Source organism: Paracoccidioides lutzii, assembly GCF_000150705.2.
Source record: "Paracoccidioides lutzii Pb01 unplaced genomic scaffold supercont2.4, whole genome shotgun sequence".
Classification (NCBI taxonomy): Eukaryota; Fungi; Ascomycota; class Eurotiomycetes; order Onygenales; family Ajellomycetaceae; genus Paracoccidioides; species Paracoccidioides lutzii.
Window position 1 is genome coordinate 841,083 of NW_015440950.1, and position 20,825 is coordinate 861,907.

At 44.4% G+C, this 20,825-nt stretch overlaps 6 protein-coding genes across 6 annotated transcripts; 3 read left to right on the forward strand and 3 right to left on the reverse strand.

Annotated features, from left to right (window-relative positions):
• Positions 1-50: 50 nt before the first annotated feature.
• PAAG_02030 (glutathione S-transferase) lies at positions 51-821 on the reverse strand (the record flags this gene model as incomplete). Its single annotated transcript, XM_002796096.2, has 1 exon — positions 51-821. One exon carries the CDS (start codon positions 819-821, stop codon positions 51-53), a length of 771 nt encoding a protein of 256 aa, XP_002796142.1.
• Positions 822-2,263: 1,442 nt separating this feature from the next.
• On the reverse strand, positions 2,264-4,314 carry PAAG_02031 (hypothetical protein; the record flags this gene model as incomplete). Its single annotated transcript, XM_015844522.1, has 4 exons — positions 2,264-3,114; positions 3,187-3,622; positions 3,719-3,972; positions 4,287-4,314. The coding sequence occupies 4 exons, from the start codon at positions 4,312-4,314 to the stop codon at positions 2,264-2,266; spliced, it is 1,569 nt and encodes a 522-aa protein (XP_015701526.1).
• Positions 4,315-8,511: 4,197 nt separating this feature from the next.
• On the forward strand, positions 8,512-9,033 carry PAAG_02033 (mediator of RNA polymerase II transcription subunit 31; the record flags this gene model as incomplete). The annotated part of the gene is made up of 1 exon (XM_002796099.2): positions 8,512-9,033. The coding sequence occupies one exon, from the start codon at positions 8,512-8,514 to the stop codon at positions 9,031-9,033; it is 522 nt and encodes a 173-aa protein (XP_002796145.1).
• Positions 9,034-10,617: 1,584 nt separating this feature from the next.
• On the reverse strand, positions 10,618-11,213 carry PAAG_02034 (hypothetical protein; the record flags this gene model as incomplete). Its single annotated transcript, XM_002796100.2, has 2 exons — positions 10,618-11,120; positions 11,186-11,213. 2 exons carry the CDS (start codon positions 11,211-11,213, stop codon positions 10,618-10,620), a joined length of 531 nt encoding a protein of 176 aa, XP_002796146.2.
• A 131-nt stretch (positions 11,214-11,344) lies between these two features.
• On the forward strand, positions 11,345-15,289 carry PAAG_02035 (hypothetical protein; the record flags this gene model as incomplete). Its single annotated transcript, XM_002796101.2, has 2 exons — positions 11,345-11,559; positions 11,668-15,289. 2 exons carry the CDS (start codon positions 11,345-11,347, stop codon positions 15,287-15,289), a joined length of 3,837 nt encoding a protein of 1,278 aa, XP_002796147.2.
• A 2,134-nt stretch (positions 15,290-17,423) lies between these two features.
• On the forward strand, positions 17,424-18,617 carry PAAG_02037 (hypothetical protein; the record flags this gene model as incomplete). Its single annotated transcript, XM_015844523.1, has 2 exons — positions 17,424-17,699; positions 17,796-18,617. The coding sequence occupies 2 exons, from the start codon at positions 17,424-17,426 to the stop codon at positions 18,615-18,617; spliced, it is 1,098 nt and encodes a 365-aa protein (XP_015701527.1).
• Positions 18,618-20,825: the final 2,208 nt, after the last annotated feature.

A 20,825-nucleotide genomic window follows, 5' to 3' on the forward strand; every position in this document is an offset into this window, starting at 1 on the left:
CTTCTTATTAATGAATCCCCTTCATGGCCCGATGCAACTAACTAATGACATCACGCTTTCACCGGGGGCTCTGCACCCAACACCAACGTCATTTCTGGGTCCGCTCGGCCCATCGCCCTCCTATACCCCTCTCTCCCCCCAATCCTCTGCAAGTAGCCCAAAATCCCTTTATATTCCTGCAAACTATATCGATACCAGTACCTGAAAGTCGTCAGTGAAAACACAACAATGATATCCGCCGCCGTAAACTCTTCACCAGCCAACCATGTCGCCTCATCGCCGCCTTCGTCCCTTTTCTTAAATCGCTGGTCCAGCGCCCCCAGCGCCCGCTGTCTCCTGCCATTCCAGAGGGCAATCAGGGGATTGGAACCAAGAGTTTTGTTCTGTGTTTCACTCTTGCTGCTGTTGCTGCCGCCGCTGATACTGCCGATGATGGTCTCCACTGTCAAAAGCCGTCCCAACAGCGGCTGAAAAGTCCCATTCGCCCAGTGGAACCAGTAGAGGAAGTTTGCGTAGTCTTTATGTGTTGGGGGTAGGAATAATCTCCCATTCCCATATTTATGGCTGATATACTCCACGCAGGCGCAGCTTTCGGCAAGGGTTAGGGTTTGCGGTTCTGCATCATTATCACCGTCGTTGGTGGGAAGAGTATCTTGAATGACAGGAGCGGCACCAGAAGGGTGCAAGGTTTTATACTCGGGCGGAGCAAAGATTGGATCTCGTTTGTAAGTTTTCAGCTCATAGGGAATGTTTAGTTCTTCGCAGAGCCAGGGAATGCGTTCGGATTGGGAGGAGTGGAGGTGGTGAATTGTTAGGGGCATGGTTCTCTTTTCCTCTTATTTGCAATTTAAAGGATATACCTAGGGATTTATGAATGAAACTGTTTTTAGAAGTATTATAGGCTTGGTGTAGGAGGCAAAAGGAGAGATCCTAGATGCTTGAGAAGTCTATCTGAACATGAGGAGAGGGGCTCTCGGGGAAGCTGGAAGCTGGATTTCCAAAGAACAGTCAACTACCTATATGAAGTTAGTTAAATATGCAGTACAACCGTCTATCCTTGACAGTTTATCGTTGTATGCGATTACCTAGTTTCAGCCGAAGGTTTCCGCGGCTGGATATATGGGCTGACAATATCAAAGTTGCTGCTCAAGGAGGAATCAAAAGCCGTAAAGAGTGCAAATCATTCCGGCAGTTATGAGATTGACTGGAAGATTTCTCGAGTGAATTCCAATTCTACCCTCCCTGTTCTATGGAGAACTCTACCGCCTGGTCTCATCAAGCCCTCTCCCCCAGAATCCATTGAGGAGCCACCAACTCTGCTCATTCGGTGGGCCTGTTCACGCAGCTCACATCCGAACTTTGACAAAGGAGTATAAGCTACTAGTTCTTTGCTGCAAAAAAGTAGAAAAACCATCGATGAACTTTTTGACCTTCGCGGAAAGATTAGAGAGATATAAATTTTTTAAAATTATTAAAGACGACCATGGATAATTACTCGTGAGAAGTTCCTACAGATTCTATAGTTGTCCAAAACGCAGACTTCACTGGTAGTATGAATTGACACATCGAATAGGTTTAGAGAAGTAAAGACCTAATCAGTTCGAAAAAAGGGGCAAGGGAAACGGAAGGGGTAAAAGGGAATGGCAGGAGAAGAGAGGAGAGAGTTGAAGACTTTGAAAAGTAATTAAAAGCAACCAACCCTAATCAAACTGAGGAGGGGAATCAATAGTTCACAGTGGGGAAATGGGGTGTGTGTGTGTACGGGACGAAGAGAGAAATATTAAATTAACTATCTTTTTTTGCTAAGTATGACACAAGGGGAAAAATGCATAAGAAGAAGAGGAGAAAGACATGCAAAAGAAGAGCCAGTGGTAAGAAAATATGAGGGAAAAAAAAAAAAAAAAAAGGAAAAGAAAACATGAAAACGACAGCCAAACCACGTCAGAAAACTGGACTTGAAGGACTTTTTAACTCTGTGCTCTGTAAAAAATGAAAAAGAGTGTGCCCAAAGGATGGCCATTCAAGGCTATAAAAGCTTAAAAAGGAAAAGAAAACCCCCAATGGACAATCTCATTTCAAGGTAAGTAAACGACAAATAAATAAATAATATATCAATAAATCAGTGGAGACACCCACTAATTCAAACGCTCGCTCGCCTGCCTAGGCATACAAACCATGCTCTTCTCAAAAATATACCTACCCCTGTTCTCGTCACATCACAGCCCACTGTAATAGCCGTAGCAGTATTACATCCGTTTAACTCTCAAGGCGAAGTCTCACTAGTCACCCTTCTCTTAGGCTGCGGAGGCCTTCTCAAACTCTTGACTCGATTGATAAAGCCACCGCTACCACTAACAGCATGTCCAGGGGTCTTTGCATCTTCACCGCCACCGATGCTCGAGCTCCGTTCAGCAGTGATTCTTTTTTCGCCCGGAATAACCTTAGGGCTACTCGTTGATCGTTGCCTGGTCGCGGGGAGGCTATCTGCCAGGGCATCATCAGAAAGTAACTGAATCTTGGCGCTCTTCTTATCATACGCATCGTCATAGTCATGCTGTTGGGAAAATGGGCTCCTCTCGTTATGCCGCTTGGAATTGGATGATCGGGGTGGGCTGGCTTGAGTATTGTTGTTGCCGCTGTCAGAGAGAAATTCCGTTGAAATAACGCGGGTACCTTTTTCGCGATTGTTTATTCCACGGATTTTCTGTGCTAGACTCTTCTTCCGCTGTATTCCTCCATTCTGCAAGGCCTGCGCCTCATTCTCACTCTGACGCCGCTGGATGGCAGCACGGCTTGCGGGAGCACCTTCGAGGAATGTACTGGTTCCCAAGCCCATACTTTCAGCCCCATGAATTGGCTCCAGTTTGGCTGTCGGGTCGAAGCTGTCGCCTTGGCCAATTTTGCTGCTGGACAGACCAGTGCTTGAATAATCTGCATATCCTTCAGCTCCTCGTCCGTGGAAGAGATTGAGATCGATATTGCTGTTATTAGGACCAGCCCCACCAATTGCCATGTTTCTCGAATCCTTTGCAAATGCCTTAATTGGAGCAGCTCGCGATCCTTTGCGGTTGCGATGAGGATTGCATGCATCGAAAGGTCCATCATGGTGGAAGACTTCAAGCAGGACAAAAGATTTACACGTCAGTGGGAATAGTTAGTAAATTAGAGCAGTCAGATCACACTTACGGCCAGTTCCATATATGCCGGTAACATCCAGCTTATCGATCACATCAAGTTTATGACCATTTGTTCTCCTGCTACGAGATTTGCCGTCCTTATCCTTGTATTTAGCATCACGTTCTCGTTGTCTTCTTTCACGTCTTCGCCTTTCCTCTTCGGGATCAAGGGGTTTTGAAGGCAAGTCCATTACGGAGGACTCAGAGTTGCGTCGGGGTCGTCGATGGCTGCGAGTTTTCGAGGGTTCCTTTGGATCTGAGAAGATGTCTCCAGCAACAAAGCGAGTCTTTCCCTTGTTGCGCGACAGGAGTTCCTCTTTCGATGGTTGTCGATTGGGACGGCGAGTGGGCTTATCGTCGGAGAGTCCCTTTGGGGGGATGTTTTCTCTTCGTGGTTGGGTTTGTCTTTCCCGTGAGTTGGATGGTTTGTCGAGGCAGAGGTTTTCCTACAAACGCAATCCGTCATGTATTAGAAGGCGAACGAAACAAATCGTTGATGGCGTGATTTGTACATTCTTAGTTAAGGGGTTAAATGCACGTACAAAGAGTTCCGCAGCATGCCCAGTCAATGGAGGATCTGCAGGTGAAGATTTCCGCGGTGACATATTCCCAATGGATCGAGAAAAAAGTGGTAATGAGACTTCTGAGTTGTCTAGAAACGGGTTTGTGGACACAGGGCGTGGTCGCGGGGTAGGGAGGGGGCTGGTTGTGGTGGTGATGGAGGGAGACGCGGCACGGTTTCTAAAGGGATTGTTGGATCCCAAATTGACGGCCAATCCCGGTGACGATTGCCGGTCTGGGAAGGTTAATTATGAAACGATGTTAGCTAGATCTTGGGTTTGGATACACAGGTGGGGGTTTTTTGAGGGCTCGAATTTGCGCTGGAGGGGTTCTGAAGGGTAGATGCCAGGAGTCTGAAACGTCTAGTGACAATACATTGGACACAACGGTTGCAGGGAGTTGAAGGATTGCGGATATACACATGGATTCAAGGTGCTTAGGGGGTATGGTGATATTGAGGGTTGTGTTTGTTGTATTGTTCTTGTGTTGTTGTGTTGTTGTGTTTGAAAAATGTGTGGAGGGTATAAAATGAAATAGACATTTACAAACCTGGCGCTAATATTGGGGCAAGAGACATCTTGATTTTAGTAGAGAAAAGAAAGAAGGGGTCAAAAACAGGTTTCAGGAGGAAGTTGAGAACTAGCAGGGGGAATCTGTTGATCAAACAGTTACCCAGCCAGGCACAACACTGCACGGAAGTGGCTGTTTTAAATCTTTTCTACTTTGGCAATGGCAACGTGGTGGAGAACAAAGGGTGCGCCGTATTCGAGACTCTATCTTCCTTTCTCGAAATCGCCGGCTGTCGTCGCCAGTCAGGCGGACAATCAGTCAATCAGACAGACGAACGGGGGAACGAGACGACGGGCAGATAAGGGGCGATGATCAAGACGATTGCAAGGGGAGGATTCACACAGAGCTGTGAAAAACGATGACGAGGTGGATTCGCCAGAGGCAGACAAATCAGTATTTAATTTGTTTTTTATAAATCGCCTATAGCGGGTCAGTGAACAGTTGGGTTGGGTTGATTAGCGATGGTAAAATTAAGAAGAGAGCATTGACGGGGCCAATGGGGGTTTTCAGGGGTTTCTCGAAGGTGAAACATGTGGGTTGCGACCAAACAGAGTAGTCTGAGACGAGACAGGGCGGGGAAACAAAGAGAGTTGGAGCAGTCCCAGACAAAACAGAAAAGTATGAATTTTGATGAAGGGACTGAGTGAAAGGGAAGAGGATATGAGAAGAGTGAAAAAGGAGGGGAGGGAGGCGAATTACAGATGGCGGACACTTGGTATACCTAGGTCAGGTTCCTAGAAGGATACGATGGACAGGAGGGGCCCAAAAAAAAAAAAAAAAAAAAAAAAAAAAAGGAAAAATGAAAAGAAAAGAGAAAAGAGAAAGCGACGGGTGAATGATGGTCGAACGGCTTCGAATTCTGGAGGTGGAATAAATGGGGTCAAGCTGCTACAGCATGTTAAATAACTGAGTAAATAATATTGGTGCCGTTGTCATCGAATAGTCGACTAAATCCAAGCTAGGTATGGATGCGGATGAAGCTGACGGGCTGCGAGGGTCTGAATGATTCTTAGCAGGCGACGATGGAGATGGCTATATATATCCGTATAGACGTAATGAGTAGGAGAGGGAGTGGGGAGTGTGTAGTGGGGAGTGGGAGATGGAGTTGGCGGTGGTGGAGGCGGAAGTAAAAGAGGCGGAATGGGAGAGGAGGGTTGTTGGAGGTTGTTGGAGGTTGTTGGAGATTGTTGGGGATTGTTGGGGATTTGTACTGTTTTAGTGGTGCAGCCAGCCCAAAAAGTCCGACGAGATGTCTTGAAGATCAGGTTATTTTTTTGTTTTATTCTTTTAATTTGGATGGATTTTGGGCTGTTTACTTGCCAGCAGCGTGTCTACTGCGACAACCTGCCGTTTTGAATGCTTTCTTATTGTGATAACTGATGTGATGTCAGAGTTGAATCATTTTTATTGACTTGTCTCTGAATAAAGTTGTCATGTAACTACACTGCTAATTAAGTCGGTTGTAACTGAATTCTCTGCTGTGAGATCTTTTTCAAGTGCAACAACATCATTGATGAATGGGGAAGTTATTTCAATTCAAGCATGTCAACGCAATAACTACAATAGGCAAAATGCCTGTAAAAAAATAAAGAGAACGAATCCTCTGCAAATACATCATCACCGGTATATAACTAACAATCCTCCTTATCCCTGAGGAAATTTGTTCCTCTTTAAACAGCCCTTTTGCTGATGCATCTGCAATGTATCATCCATGGAGAACTATTTTCAACATCCTATGCGCCGAATTGACCCCTTCAGGCTTCACTTATGTTGGACGAATAGTTATTCATCATCGATCCAGCTGATTGCTAATGCTGTTCATTTTCTTTTCTTTTCCTGACTCTTGCTTTTCTTTCTTTCCTTTTTTTTTTTTTTTTTTTTTTTTTTTTTTGGCTATGCAGTAACTATCCCCACAGTTTGATAACAATTAACTATCATTGGCTTCCCCTGCCACTTTCTCCTGCCAAGTTGCAGATATCAAGTTTATTTCATGCACGGTATCTGGGTATCCTCAATTTTCCTGCAATCTGCTTCCCGCATATATATATATATATATATATATATATATATATATATATATATATATATATATGGCTCGAGGCGGTGGTTGATATAGGGGACCTGCCCTGCTCTGCTAAGATCATGCATATGGGTGAATGAAACATTCTCCCTGGCAAACTTTCCTTCCCTGTCTGAAGGTGGGCCGGAAGCCTAGAACTTTTAGGGCTCGCTAGCCCTAGGGCATTAGAGATGTTATACGCGCTTCCAACGAGGCATATCCACATAATTTCATCCCCAGGCCCGTGGAGAAAGGCCGTTGTTAAGTGTCTTTGTAAGTATCAACTTCAAATGCCGACCAGTCCCTACACATTTCACACTTAACTACACATTTGTATGATCGACTTACTTCTCCACCCTCTCCTTATGTACCATTCCTGCTTGAGACCGTTGAGCCCGCTATTGTTGCACGAGATGGATTACTTCTGCCCATGATATGCCGAATAGTTGTATATACGTGGCGGAGTGGATTTATTTCCCCAGAAGATGTAACGTGAGCGCCGTCCTCCTGAATAGACACTTCCATGAAGGCAGCCCGACCTTAGTGCTTACCAATATGGAGTTGTTTAATTCTGTACGTATCTGCATGTCTTTCAGCCCGCTGTTATCTGCTTAATTTTTCGATGTCACTTTCAGCCTTGTCCCAAAAAAGATTCTTGCTTGTCTGTATCATCTCCTTTCTCTTCTTCTTGGCAATTTCCCTCATCCTATCCCATGGGCCATCCGTCATGCCTCGGGTGATTATTTATCGCCAACAGCTTCAGACTGGCGTCAGCCCCGCGTTAATGCAAGAGATTCTAGGCAGCCATGCTGAGCCTACGGGGTAATGGATATCCGCAGCGTATTGCAAACCATCTGCGTGACGTTGGGTTTCCCAAATACTTCTGTTAGCAATTTCATCCGTTATCAGAGTTGACACTTCCTGATCAAAGTAGTCGAAGTTGGCATAATATGGAGGTGGCCATGAACGGATTAAGCGGGCTGATTTACAGCGCACGATGATATCGGAATGTCGATGGACGTGAGATCCACTGGGTGTTGCGATATGCAACCACACAATGTACGAGCAGGGCGACGAGGGAACGACCATGGCCATGCATCCTCAGCCCTATCATCTGAAGAACCCTTGAAGTTGGAAGACGGATCATAACGCCTTAGAAGCAGATGTATGTTCGTTTTATATGTACGTGAGCATGTAAGATGCCCTCGACATCGCCCTAGGGTGCCCTCGAGTAAGCACACAGGCCTCATGTGAGATATCATATTCAACTGTGTTCCTTCAAGGTGGTAAGGGCGTATTATACAGAATCGAGCCGGCAAAGGATATTATTTTGATTGGGAAAATTTTTGGAGACATTCAGGACCATGTTTCCATGTTGCAGCTTCTGTGCAGGTCGCTTTTGCTGCCCCTCGAGGACCATCACCTGCATCCTGAAGGTGTCTTCACCCAGCTAGCCTCCTCTCGGGCATAGGAAAGGCTATGCCCGGAACGCCTGGCGCAAAAGAGCATAATATGGACCGCGTGAAGTAATCCATCCCATGTGCACTCTCAGGTCCTGTTCAAATTCTTTGTTCTTTGCTCAATCACCTGCTTAACAGATAGAAATAGCGGTGGCATCGCCTCTGTTTAAACTGCCTCTAGTCCAGGTTCAGAGGTAGAATTACTTCCCGAGTGAGCCCTTATTGAGTATATCTGTTCGTACTCCCCAATGAAATCCTAATGCAGGCACGGATCACTCACAGCTCTTTTATCGTCAAGTTTAATTTAATTCGATGTGATGGGCCGGAAACCGGCAAGAGCACGGAGTAATAGGAAATCAAAAATCAATGTCAGGTTTTCAGACTGTGACTTTGGTATTTTCTTAGACAGAGATGTAAATTTCCAACTTTACTCTTTGAGGACGGTAATATCACGTGTTCAAATCTGGGCTGCAATAGAATCACGTGCATGTCATCAAGCAGCCCCGTTCACATCTGACAAGGTCAACCTTCACTTATTGCTTATCCTTCAATTTAGCGGAGAGCAGCCGATTCCTTGGATCCTTCTTCTCGCGCGCACTACCCGGATCGTGCGAGTGTCTCGCAACGCATTTGTCCATCCCCCGGATACTGCACCCATTCAACGGCGCCAGCAAAAGGCTTCAGCATGGCTCAAGATAATCCTCTCAACCCACCCATCCCAAGTCGAGAAAACCCGCGATTCACACTCGAGCTCGAATTTGTCCTCTCCCTAGCGAATCCCCATTACATCTCTCACCTAGCCGTCGCTTATCCCCATCTCCTCGGAGTGTCCTCTTCTGCCTCCGCCTCCGCCTCAGCTTCATCTCGCGCTGTTGGTGCTGATGATAGTTCTCCGTCCACTCCTACATCGGATGCGCAATCATTTGCCGCATACCTTGCATATCTCTACTCGTATTGGAAGCGGCCTGAGTATGTGCAATTCCTGACACATCCTGGCGCGACGTTACGGGCGTTGCGACTATTGCAGGACGAGTCGTTTCGGCAGGCTGTCATTCGTCCGCAAGTTATTGAGGCATTGTTGGGTTTTGGGCCGGAGAAGGGGGGAATTGCTGGAGTGGGAGCCGGAGCTGGTGAGAAGGAGAAAGAGGCGCAGAATGAAGCTAGGGTGCCAGGTGGTCCCGAAGGAAGAAATGGGATTGAGATTTGAGAAAAGCATTGGTGGGGATTTTTATCGCTTTGCGAACCTTTCATGGAGGTTTACCTTTGTAGCATATTTTCCGTCCGGCCCAGAAAACGATGTCTATGGTTGTGATATATCTCTTTGGAATCGAGTGATGGAAGAGGAGATGGAATAATGATCCACAACGTCATGAGTTTCTGACCAAGTTAATCGCATGATTGGGTGTTGATAGTAACAACCACGCTACGGGGACTCCCGGATGCCAGCCGCCTCCTCCGCACCGACGATATGTTGACAAAAGCTTCGATCCCTCAGGTATGCACCCGCTAAAGAGGTAATACTGGGGTAATAATAGGGGTACTGCAAAACAAAAAACAGGGCGTGGCATAATTCCCACATTTGTTACCGTTGATTCCGGGCGGATCAGCGCAACAGTCCTTGTGACGGAATAAATCAAGATCCCTCTGACGCGGGAAATTTTATCCGATGCTTGCTTCGACTTGCTGGGTAGGACTGGACTCTAGAGCTGTCAAATCCGTCAATACCATCTTAAACGTGCCAATGGACCAATGGAACCCATGGAAATGTGGGAACATGGCCCAAACACAGTGTACAAATGAGCATTGGATATGCCTGATGACCCCTTTCGGGCTTTGGATGTCCAGAATCCACATAGAGGCGTGTGAGAATTCACTGTCACTATTATTGCCGATATCAACTGAATCTATACAGCAAACTCTATGGGGCTTATCAAGTTTTCTGGTGCTCATTTGGTTGCGGAGATAATTGTATGGATGTGGGGTAATTCACCAGAAGGCAAGTAAATGGCTGTCTTCAGCTCTTGGGTTCATCTGGCTGCCGTTCGAGTGGGGTGGTCGCGTCGTCTCCTCTGCCAACCTTGCAAGGACCCAACACAGACGGGATGGTACAAGAGTAACGTTAATCTATGATGGCTTTTATGCGGTTAGACGCATGTCCTATATGTATTTGTTGCGCCGGAATATACTTCACCATATGGCGGTTTGGCGTAACGAATCCTGGGATGAAACTGAACTGGCAACCATACTACCATACTATTAGCGGATATATTATGGGAGGGTCTAAATCCAGAGTACTATATAAGGCATAATTACAGTTAAAACGTGGTTTAGAAAAAGCCGTTACATGGTTTTAAAGTCTCAGCTAGAAAAGTATTTCTCAGACCCTTACCCTTTAACTAACCTTTCCCTAATCACTATTAATGCTAATGCTAATCCTAATCCTAATCCTAATCCTAATCCTAGCCCCTAATCTACCCTTACCCCTGATGTTGAGGGGCGGTGAGGTTGAAAACAGATGTATTTAGTAATCAGCAAGTATGTGACTGTTGGTTTCTTTTTAGATGGGGGGAGGTGAACCTCGAGTTGAATCATGGTTTTAAAAAGTGGGCCCCACTTATAAACTATATTCACGTTCAAACTGTAATTCCCTCCGGATACCACTTGAACGGGAATCATTCGTGTGCAGCACCGATGAAATTCCGAGTAGAGCTATTCGTATTTGGATAATAAAATTGAATAGTATTAGCTCCATTGTCTTTTGCATCTCTTTCTTTCTCTTTGTTTCATTGTTTCAGTTATGAGCTTCGAAACGGCCCGTTTTTGTGTGATGTTGGTTGCTCCTATTTCTAGACGTTTTATTATTCAACGTATTGTTCTGTACAGGTAAGCCGATGATGTATGGGAACAAGGTACAAGCCACGCATCCCCGTAATACCCGCCGTCCTGCGATATATTCGACATTCGCCTCTTTCCAAACTCCCCGTCCTCGAAATACCTCCGAGAATCCTTCAACCTCCCCCCCCAACGCCTCCAACTTCCCAACTCCCAGCCGTACTCCTTGATACGATGCGAGTGGTATAGACCACGAGCACTGGCTTTTGAAAAACACCTCTTCCCCCTTCCCCCCGGTTATGCAATTCTCCCTCACCTTTTCTCCATGCCAGAACTGGCCCTGATCAATCCAGCTGCTCTCGCAGCCCCCATTTCGCGTCGTATTTGGTTCCGCACCATTCCTGGCCACTCGCCCCGGACTTAACATACTCCCGCAGCGAATCTGTCCTTTCCGCCAGGGTCCTACAACACCCAGCAGTTGCAGTCGCGGTGCAGTCAGTGTTGACTGTCGTCGCTGCTTCACCTACCGCCCTTCCCCAACTTGTCATGTAACATCCTCGTCATCATTATCATTTTCTCTCCCTCTCCTCTTCCACACCTTTTTTTTTATATCTAAAAGTTTTAATTTATGTTCCCGGACAATAATTACGTGGTAAAGCGAAGTACAGAACACAGCAACTGCACAAATGCACTCCATCCATCAGTCATGCCGACCGAAGCATCAGGTCTTGATCTTGAAATGCTATCCCAAGTTCCAGAAAGGCGTGCAGGAGGTCAAACCCAATTCCTCAGAGCTCAGCTACCTCCTCTACTATGCGAGTACGCGACGAAGCAAGCTCCAAAAAGTGGGCGCATTCCTGGAGAAGAGAGCTGCTAGGGATGTGTGGAGGGGGAAACTCGGGTACGTGATTGTCGAGAAAGAATGCTCAAGTCGACCTGTTCTGTTGTTCCTTGATTGCGAGATGCTGACAACTATTGCCTCTTCTTTTCTTTCCTTTTTCGTTTATAGAAATGTCCAAGTTACCCTCCAGATTCTTGCGGCACTCATTGAGAAGATTCCACGCGACCTACCCCTATATGCTCTCTCTGTCCTGACAATAATCGATACCGTTCTCCGCTCGAACGATCTGTCAATGGTGGAGGAGACCGTGGAGACTTTCGATGTGTTTTGTCGTCATCAGGACATGGCCGCCCTCGCTGCTGATCAACAATATGTCAACCTATATCGAGAAATTGTAAGAAATTATGCTAATTTTGTTTCAACGGAACCTTCCACTCCATCGAGAACGCCTCTTGCACTCCCGCTCCGTCTGCGATGGCGAAAAGTTGGCTTGCAGGCTATTAAAAGTGTAGTTAGCTCCGAAGCCCTGGCGTCGGACGGGATGAAGCAGTTGAACATCGTGGTACCAGTGATCTTGGATAATCTTTATTCTACTGAGGACTTGCTTCCATTGCAGGAGAAGGCTTTGAATTCAGAAAAGTTAGAACGGGAGCTTGCGCGACGGAGAAGAACGAGTTCTGCCACTGTCCAGACGGCCGATACGACGGATGGGGACCCGACTACCGCTTCAGGAACCACCGCTGATTCGGATAGAGTCGCTGAAGTAGAAACCAGGGTGTTGGCATTACGCTGTCTGGAGAAAATTTTTGCAACTGGTAGCAATAGGAGCCAAATTCGTATTGCAACCTCCCTACTACTGCAGTTCATTGTGAGCAAGCGGCCTCCCCGTCACTACAACCTGGAACAACACCCCGATTCTTCTGCTGCCGGTGGCAGCTGGGCTACAAACTTGATGGAGATAATCGCCAAGTGGTCACCTGTGCAGGAACGCTTCGTTATCCTCATTACAAGTATGGAAATGCTTGTCAACACCCCCATGGTGGACGAAAAGTTAGAAACGCAGTTGATTCTTGCTTCGATGGTGGATTGGTTACTGAGCTCCCCCAACAATCTTATTGGGCTGAGCGTCATGGATGTTCTCATTAGCTTGCTTCAACGTCTTCTACTCCTTTTACAGCTTGGAAACCGCTCAATGAGAATGGTGGACCAACGCCCACCTGGGAATGTCAATCAACTTCCAAATGTCAAAGAAGCCGCGGAAGAACCGTTCACAGAGCCGAGCGCTCATTATACGCGACAAGCTGAGGATTATGGGACAGTTATCCCGTGGGAGTTGCGCCTAGAACTAGTGGAGCTCCTGCAAAAGTGTGTCGGGTCTTTGGCCACCCATATTTACTATGCTGAACAAGTTTCCGACATGATTCGAACGATTGTTTCGCGACTCAAGCCATCTACAGCATCTGAGCTGTCAACTAGTGAGTCCGAAGGCGATTTGACCATTGCTTTCGGCAGTGCAGAAGATGTGGGAGCGGATATATACTTCTCCTCTCCGGCAGCTCGAGTGGTAGCTTTGAGATGCATAAAGAATATTTTACTTGCAAATGTACGCAAGCCCGAGATTGCGGCGGGGGTCGATACGCGTAATCGAGTTAACATATGGGTGTGGGAGGGTACCCAGTGGCTTCTACGAGATCCAGATCGCGAGGTTAAACATGCATACGTTGATGCATTCCTTTCCTGGTTGCAACTAGAAACAACGAGAGATGATTTCAGGGTTACGTTTGAAACCAACAAGAAAGCGCCCAAGCCAGGCCCGAAACGTGACGTTTCCGAGCCATCCGATAAATTGACGAGGAGAATCGTTTCAACAATATCTCAGAGAGATAAAGATGCGGCTATGGCTACATCTTGTTTTCTCCAGCTCCTCCACCTTACGATCTACGATATTGCAACGGAATGTGCTACCGTGGAATCCGATATAATGCTCCTACACCTTCTGTTGGCTAATCTTGTGGAAAATATGGGGGTTAATGCCGCGAAGTATGGGTTACCGATGTTAATGAGACTGCAGGATGACTTCTTGTCCAACGATGAAACAATTTCTGAAACTGCTAGGCTCAATAATTCCAGTTTGGTTCATGGATATCTGTGGGCGTTGGTTGAAAAATTCGACCTTGAGGGGACGAACATTGGTGACGTTATACTCGGTGAAATTTCCAGGCGGAAGAAGAATGGCGCTTGGTTTGACAAAATACAGTTGCCACCACGACAACTGAATTATATTGAACTCTATGACACATTGAGTGACATACAGAATGTTCAATTACGCCTTGACCGAAGCATCTACACCTCTTTCACAGACCTCCCTGAGCTTGTAGCTCAAATTGAAAATGCCTACAATACTATTGTTAAATCGCCAAATACCAGTCCAACCAACTTTTCGGGCCGGGTATTTTCCATTCCAGTTCTTTCTCAGGGACATGTCTCACTCGCACCAGGAAGAGCTCCACCGGAAGAACAACTTCCAACGATAGTGAAGGAGCACATGCTGTCGCCGTGGTCGAAAGAGGATTGTTTAACTACCATGATTTCAGATAGAGCGATATCATCCTCTATTAGCGGTTCGAGGGCTGGCACAACTGGGACACGAAACTGTTTTGTGGCAAATGGATATAAAAACGGCAACGGATCTACTGCCGAAACGGAGCCTATGCCTTCTAATCCGCAACCGCCTCATCACGATGGCTCTATTTTAGCCCCGGTTGGAACCGCGGGCGTTATTACCGGCTTGCAGAAATTAAGACGACAAAGTGTCCCCACAGGATCATATACCTCGTTTGCAAGTTCGAGCCGAGATTCGACAGTAAGAGTTAATGAGCTTCGCCGGGTTCTGTCTGTGGTAAAGACCAGCAATGTCCGCCACTCCAGCCCCCTTCGCGGCCGTCAGATCATGTCTCGGGGAGTTGGAAGCAGTGGATCTAGCTCGGAAAGTATGGACAGTGATGCGTTTTCTGCCTCTGATGTAGGCAGCACAGCTGCTGGTGCTGGTGCCTCTTCGAATAAGTCTCAGTCTCGTCGGGATAGTCCAGAAGCTCCAAAGGTCTCCCCTTCCAATGGGTCACCTAGCGAAGAAAAAGATGGACTTGAACATGTCAGCCGTGCGCCATCCACTGATATCCCACCAGTCCCTCCTCTTCCTTCCACCCTCGCAATACCGGGCGGGTTCCCAACGAATACCTCAAGTGCTTCCTCACCAGTACCGTCACCGCCGTATTCACCTGTTCCCTGCGATCGTCCCTCGACAGCTCCATCTCAGCCTCGTGCTCGACAAGCTACGAAGGGTCAACACACCGTCAGCAGCTCACCGCGTCAGAGCAGATCGTTGACTAGACAAAGGTCGCGAACGGCTGCTAACAACGGCTCTTCTGTTCCTAAACAATCTACGGCCCCTGACGATGATACAGCTCGAGCTACATCTACCGGAAACAGCAGAGCATTCTCCAAGCATGGACACAGATCAGCCAGTCTGGGTCGACGCGTAGATGTGGAAAAACTGCTTAAAGGTTTACTAGACGCCCCTGAATCGGAGCAAGCGGCAAACGGCGATGTCGTGGAACTTGGTGGTGCGGCCTCTCAAACCTGCCCGTCTATACGGATCAGTCAACAGCCCCCTGTTGGTAAGGATGACGGCTACTATCTTGGTAGAGAGAGCCAGGCTGTTACCCGAGTTCGCAGCATTAGGGGGATAGGAAACGGAACGAGAGGAACCATCGCACGACCCCCTTACTAAAACAAGCCAGCCATATTTGTTAGCTCACGGTTTGCTTGTTATTGTTTTCTTATGCCATTTATCTTCTTTTTTTCCTCAGGTCTTCTTCTACTGGGATACTTTATGTTATTGGGCCATTTTTCTTTTCTCTTCACTTCTCTTCTGTCTTCTTTTTCTTCTGCCCCTGGAATGTTTTTTTCTTTTTTTTCTTTTCTTGTTTTCTTTCTTTTTCTTTTTCTTTTTTTTTTTTTTTTCTCTCTCTTCATTTCTCTTCTGTCTTCTTTTTCTTCTGGCCCTGGAAATTTTTCTCTTTCCCGACCATGGTCATCATCATGCATATCTTTTTTTCTAAATCTCCAGCTTTTATTACCTATTCCATTCTGCAGCCTTTCCTTCTACCATAAATTCCTTCTATTATCTGCTATACCTCTATTGAAAATGGCATAATCATATTCTAGTTCTCGTACCATAATTGTCTCCTTTCTGCCTCTACTTCATTTTTTTCCCGCTCTTTTTTATCTTTGCTTGATGAAAGTGGTTCATACATGTATATGTTTCCATTTTCATGCCACTAAGAACTTCCAATTTTTGTGAGTGTATCCTAGTTAGGTTTGAATTTTCTTTTGTTTTTTTAAACCCTGCCCCTTAACCCTGCTTTTACTCGGACCTAATTATATGTTAGAGAGGTCTCGAGGGCACCAGCGGATACAACTTGTAGAAGGCTCCATAAAAGGAATGGAATAGATAATAATTCAGTATTTCATTTTTTCCCTCCTCTTTTTGTGTCCCCCCACAAGTTCCACCCCCCTCTGGTGCGGTAAATCACAACTTCATACTTTCCCTCTGAATTGAGATGGAGAGATCACAATAACACCTCTATCCCGGTCGTCAATCATCTTCAATTCTTAAACGCCCCACTACACAACATATCCTCATACTCATATTCCGTTTGAAACTCACAATACAAAAACTCAGGATCACTCTCCACCTTAAAAATATGTGCTCGGGTTGCCAGTGGCGATTGAGCTCGTGGGAGGGGAAGTTGGGGATTCCTGGGTTGGTTTGGTTAGAGATGTGGGTTGGTTTTTATATTACTTTTAAGTTGGGGAATGTAAAACCCTTAAAAAGTATGCCTTGCTTGGATTTTTAGATACCTGGAATGGGAATTCCACCGTGAGGTATGGCTTGGAGGGCTGTTAACCCTTCACCGCCATGGACATGTTGCTGCTTTTGCTTGTGCTGTAGGTCCTTCTTAGATTTGCTGTAACTGTTGCTGACGGTTTGAGTGACCTCCGGAAGGACAGTGGGATTCATATTGATTTGTTAGGAGAGTTGGTTATATGGCTGGGGTATGGGAAGGATTTTAGCATAGATGAATTTTTGCATATCACACCGCAGAAGATATAACTAGATCGCAAGAAAAAGCAGCGGAAAGAGGCCTCTGCAGGATTTTGGACTCCCTGTCATATTTAGATAGACGGCTTTATTCCCGAAGAGGGTTATACTTGAGCCCATCGGTAAAGGATCCATTCATGAATGGATGTTGGTAATGCATGATAACAATCGATAACCAGTGAAGAGGGCTTGCGAAGTGGGGGCAGTAAAAGAAGAACTGCATCAGTAGCAACATTGGAAGAAACGAAAAAAAAAAAATGAATGGTCAAAAAGATAGAATATGCAGAATCATGGATAAGGAATCAAATACTGTATAGTATAAAGGGAGGTAGGATACCTGCTTGTGTAGATTCGTTGGGAATATGCTAACTGTATAGTTAGTGCTAGCTAATTAACAGAAATCTGACGTTGGGTTGACACAAGGTATTTGGTTAATGACGGACTCAAATGAACATCTCCATAAGCACGAAATTCCATCAACCCTTCGCCTCATTCTCTAAACAAATCAATCAGTAGTTGGCATTGATTAACGAACAGGTTATGAGAGGGGAGATCCATAATTGTTTTGACTGAGAAAAATAGAAGAAGGATTAGTTACCCGGAGTCTTCCCATGGCAGTTGAGCTCTTTGCCACTTTCAATATCAGATCACTACAGGACGGAGAAAGAGGAACACAGCTTTCATCCGTCGGAACATATATTATTCTTTTCACTTGGTTATCCTCTTTGTTAGCTTCCAGGTACATGGAGCGCATTATATCATGGCAGGTCAATCTGCGCCAGCGCCGGCAATACTCGCCTCTGCCCTTCTAAACGCAGCCCTTCGAAATAGCCATGTTCATGAGCTCCAACACCTCGAAAGCGGGGAGAGGGCGCCATGGGACCTGACTAGAGACATCGAGGAGGGAGTATCGTTTTTCCCTGCCCAATCTATCCTCAGTTGTGGCCGGGTTATTGGGATATCAGGACTGCAGTCGATGAGAACGAAGGGCCCAAGAGAGGGAATGGATGATGATATTCGATCTTGGGTGGATGAGGTTGGTTAAGATTTCATTTATTTTTTTCTCCACTTGTTTTGCATGAGCAACAAGGCATTCGTCTTAATTACTATTAAAAAGCTAACAGTTCAGAAGGTCTCGCAACACATTCTTGTTACCCTCCTCAGCAAATATACCCCTGGTCTGTCTTTTCCAAGGGCATTTTTAATCCAGTATTTTGATTCACGACCCCTTTCGTCTCAAAGTATATATCCGTCCATTCAACAGCGACTGCCAGACCGCTCAGCGGAAGAGATCGAATCAATCCTTGGCAACCTGCAAACACACCGCGTGTATGATTTTGATGAATTGCTCCAAGCTGTATCTCAGGTGTCAGATACTCTATTTGAGTTCAACCAATTGCACAGAGGGCTAGAAATCAAAGAAACGGAGTGCAGCTCCACACAGATCCTCCTCCTCATCGAAGGCATAGATCAATCGCTTGAGGAAACCATCCGCTTCTCAAACCCAGGGGCAGCGCAGGCCCGTCTCATCCCGCTACTAAGGACACTGACTGTTCTATCACGAACTTATGCTTCCTTCTTATCTGTCATCCTTGTCAATTCCATCTCTCTACCGTATATTCCTTCAATAGATCTGGCTAGGGAAGAGGCTTCCACCGACGGGAATGATACAAATGCCTGGCAGCGACAACATCCCCAACATAGCCAGCAGATGGATCAGCAACAACAGCACCACCCTAATGTCCCTGTGCATTCTATTTTTGCGAAAATTCCCGAACAGGCAAATCATCATTCAAAGAAAATCCCCCTATCCACATATTTGTCTCCTCTCGCGCGGTCGTTGGACCAGGGCTGTGACGTGCATCTCCTAGTTTCCCGAGTTGAGGGGCAAATGGTCATTGAAGTCGCGAAGGATAGAGTAGGAGACAAAGTTGGGCTGTGGTGTGCTTTGTGACCACACACAGTTTGGGGATGGCAGGTTTGTTTTTCTTTATGTTTCCTCGAGGCGTCCGTAGATATTTAGTTAACTACTAGGCAGCCTATCGACCGTTGGCTTACGGAAATTTAAAGAGCGATTTGAGCTGGTCTGAGCTGTTCAGCAAAATCCAAAATATCTTCAATTTCCTTATTAGCCTATTTCAACGCATGGGAATTGCCATCAATTCACAGTAAAGAGCAAAAAAAACCTATAGAGGTAGAGGGAAGGTTTGAACTTGTGATATTCACTCTTAAATAACAAGAAACATCTTCAATTCATAAAGCTGCACACTCATATAAAGTTTCATATTCAACTCTGCTCGTTCACCTTAATGACAGATCTGTAAAAACTAGTTTACATGCAACTTCAACTAAGCTGACTGAGATTGAAGAGATTTAACTGGTTCAATAATTCTAAATCTGAACAAAAGAGAATCACTATTTTGATTAATATTTATCAAAAATATAAACTAACCACCTTTTATTAATAATTTAACTAACTAGTTAGTTAATGTAATCCATCCCTGAGCGAACCATCAAATCCAAAAAAGCTTCAACTTTCTAACTTACGCACTTCAATATCCTCCAGATTGGCAAGAACTGAATCTACAAGTTGATTAAATATTATACAGAGCTTCATTGTCACTATTCCAGACATTATAATCATGAGTGAGCTAAATGTAAAGATATAAGAGTTATTCAGATTTGATTTAAAACCTTGAAGGATATAATTACTAAGCATGAGACTCTGTCTGAAAATATATACAACTTTGATGAGACTGGGTTTGCAATGAGGCTCTGTGCCACTACTAAACTTATTACTAGTAATGAGTGCTATGATTAAGCAAAGCTTCTACAGCCTGGAAATCAGAAATAAGTGACTGTGATTGAGGCAGTCAATGTATTAGACTGGATCTTATCTTTATACATGATTTTTAAAGGTTAGAAGCTACAGGAAGACTGATTTGATGAGCTTTTAAATGACTAGAGGCTTGATGTTAATCTTAATAACTGGACTACAGATGAGATAGAAGTTAAATAACTTACTAGATTGTTTATTTCTGCTTTAAATATATATAGAATTGACACTTATCTTCTTCTTATCTTGAATAAATATAGCAGTCATCTTATCTTAGAATTTGACTATATCTACAAAGAGAATAAGATTATTCCTCTCTGCATGCTAGTACATTTCTCACATCTCTTGCAGTTACTAGATGTGAGTGTTATTGTAGTTTTGAAACACATGTACAATAGTTTTGTTAAACAGCAAATGCAGTTTGAATTCAATATTATTAAGAAGATAGACTTTTTAAATACCTACTCTGCAGTATATACATAAGGTTTTAAAGCTCAAAACATTTAAAAGTAGCTTTAAAGCTACTGATATAGTGTCATTTGAATCAGATCAAATCATTCTGCAGCTAGATATTCAACTCTGAATCTCTACTCTTTTAACTAACAGATTAAGCAATTTAATTTCATTCTCAATGCTTTAAATATCTAGCAATCTATAAAAATTGCAACAGCAGATCAAGAAGATCAAAAGCTTTAAAAAGAATCAGCAGTCTTAAAATTTATTAAAGAACTTTAATTAAATTATCAAGATCTGTGAATATGAGATGATCAATATCACTATTATGAAGAAATAATATCAGAATATTTTCAATGCAAATAAGAAAGAGAAGCAAAAATACAAGAGATCTGTTTGAAGAATTCAACAAGAAGAAAATTTAATCAGACAGAAAGCTACTCAGTCTGCTATTTCAGCTACTGTATTTGTTGAACAGTCAATTATTTAATTCTTCATATCTTTATTTGCAGAATTTCAATTATGTTTAGAAGTTTCACAACAGTGCATCAATTGCAATTTGCTTGATTATAAGAGAACAAAATATCTCAATTCTAGTGTAAATTAATTTAATTTACTAAGACATTGTTGATATGAATATTTCAAATTAAATTCTACCAAGTTAAAATATGATGATTTTGATAATTTACTCAGAGATATAATTTACTCAGAGGTGAATTACATTAGTTAACTAGTCAACTAAGTAATTACTTTTTTTATATTAGTAAGAATTATATTTATAAATTAATTATATATAAATACAGCGTTTCATTGTTACTATTTTAAATATAATAATTATTAAATATAAAATTTAACTAAATTTAGTTAAATAAA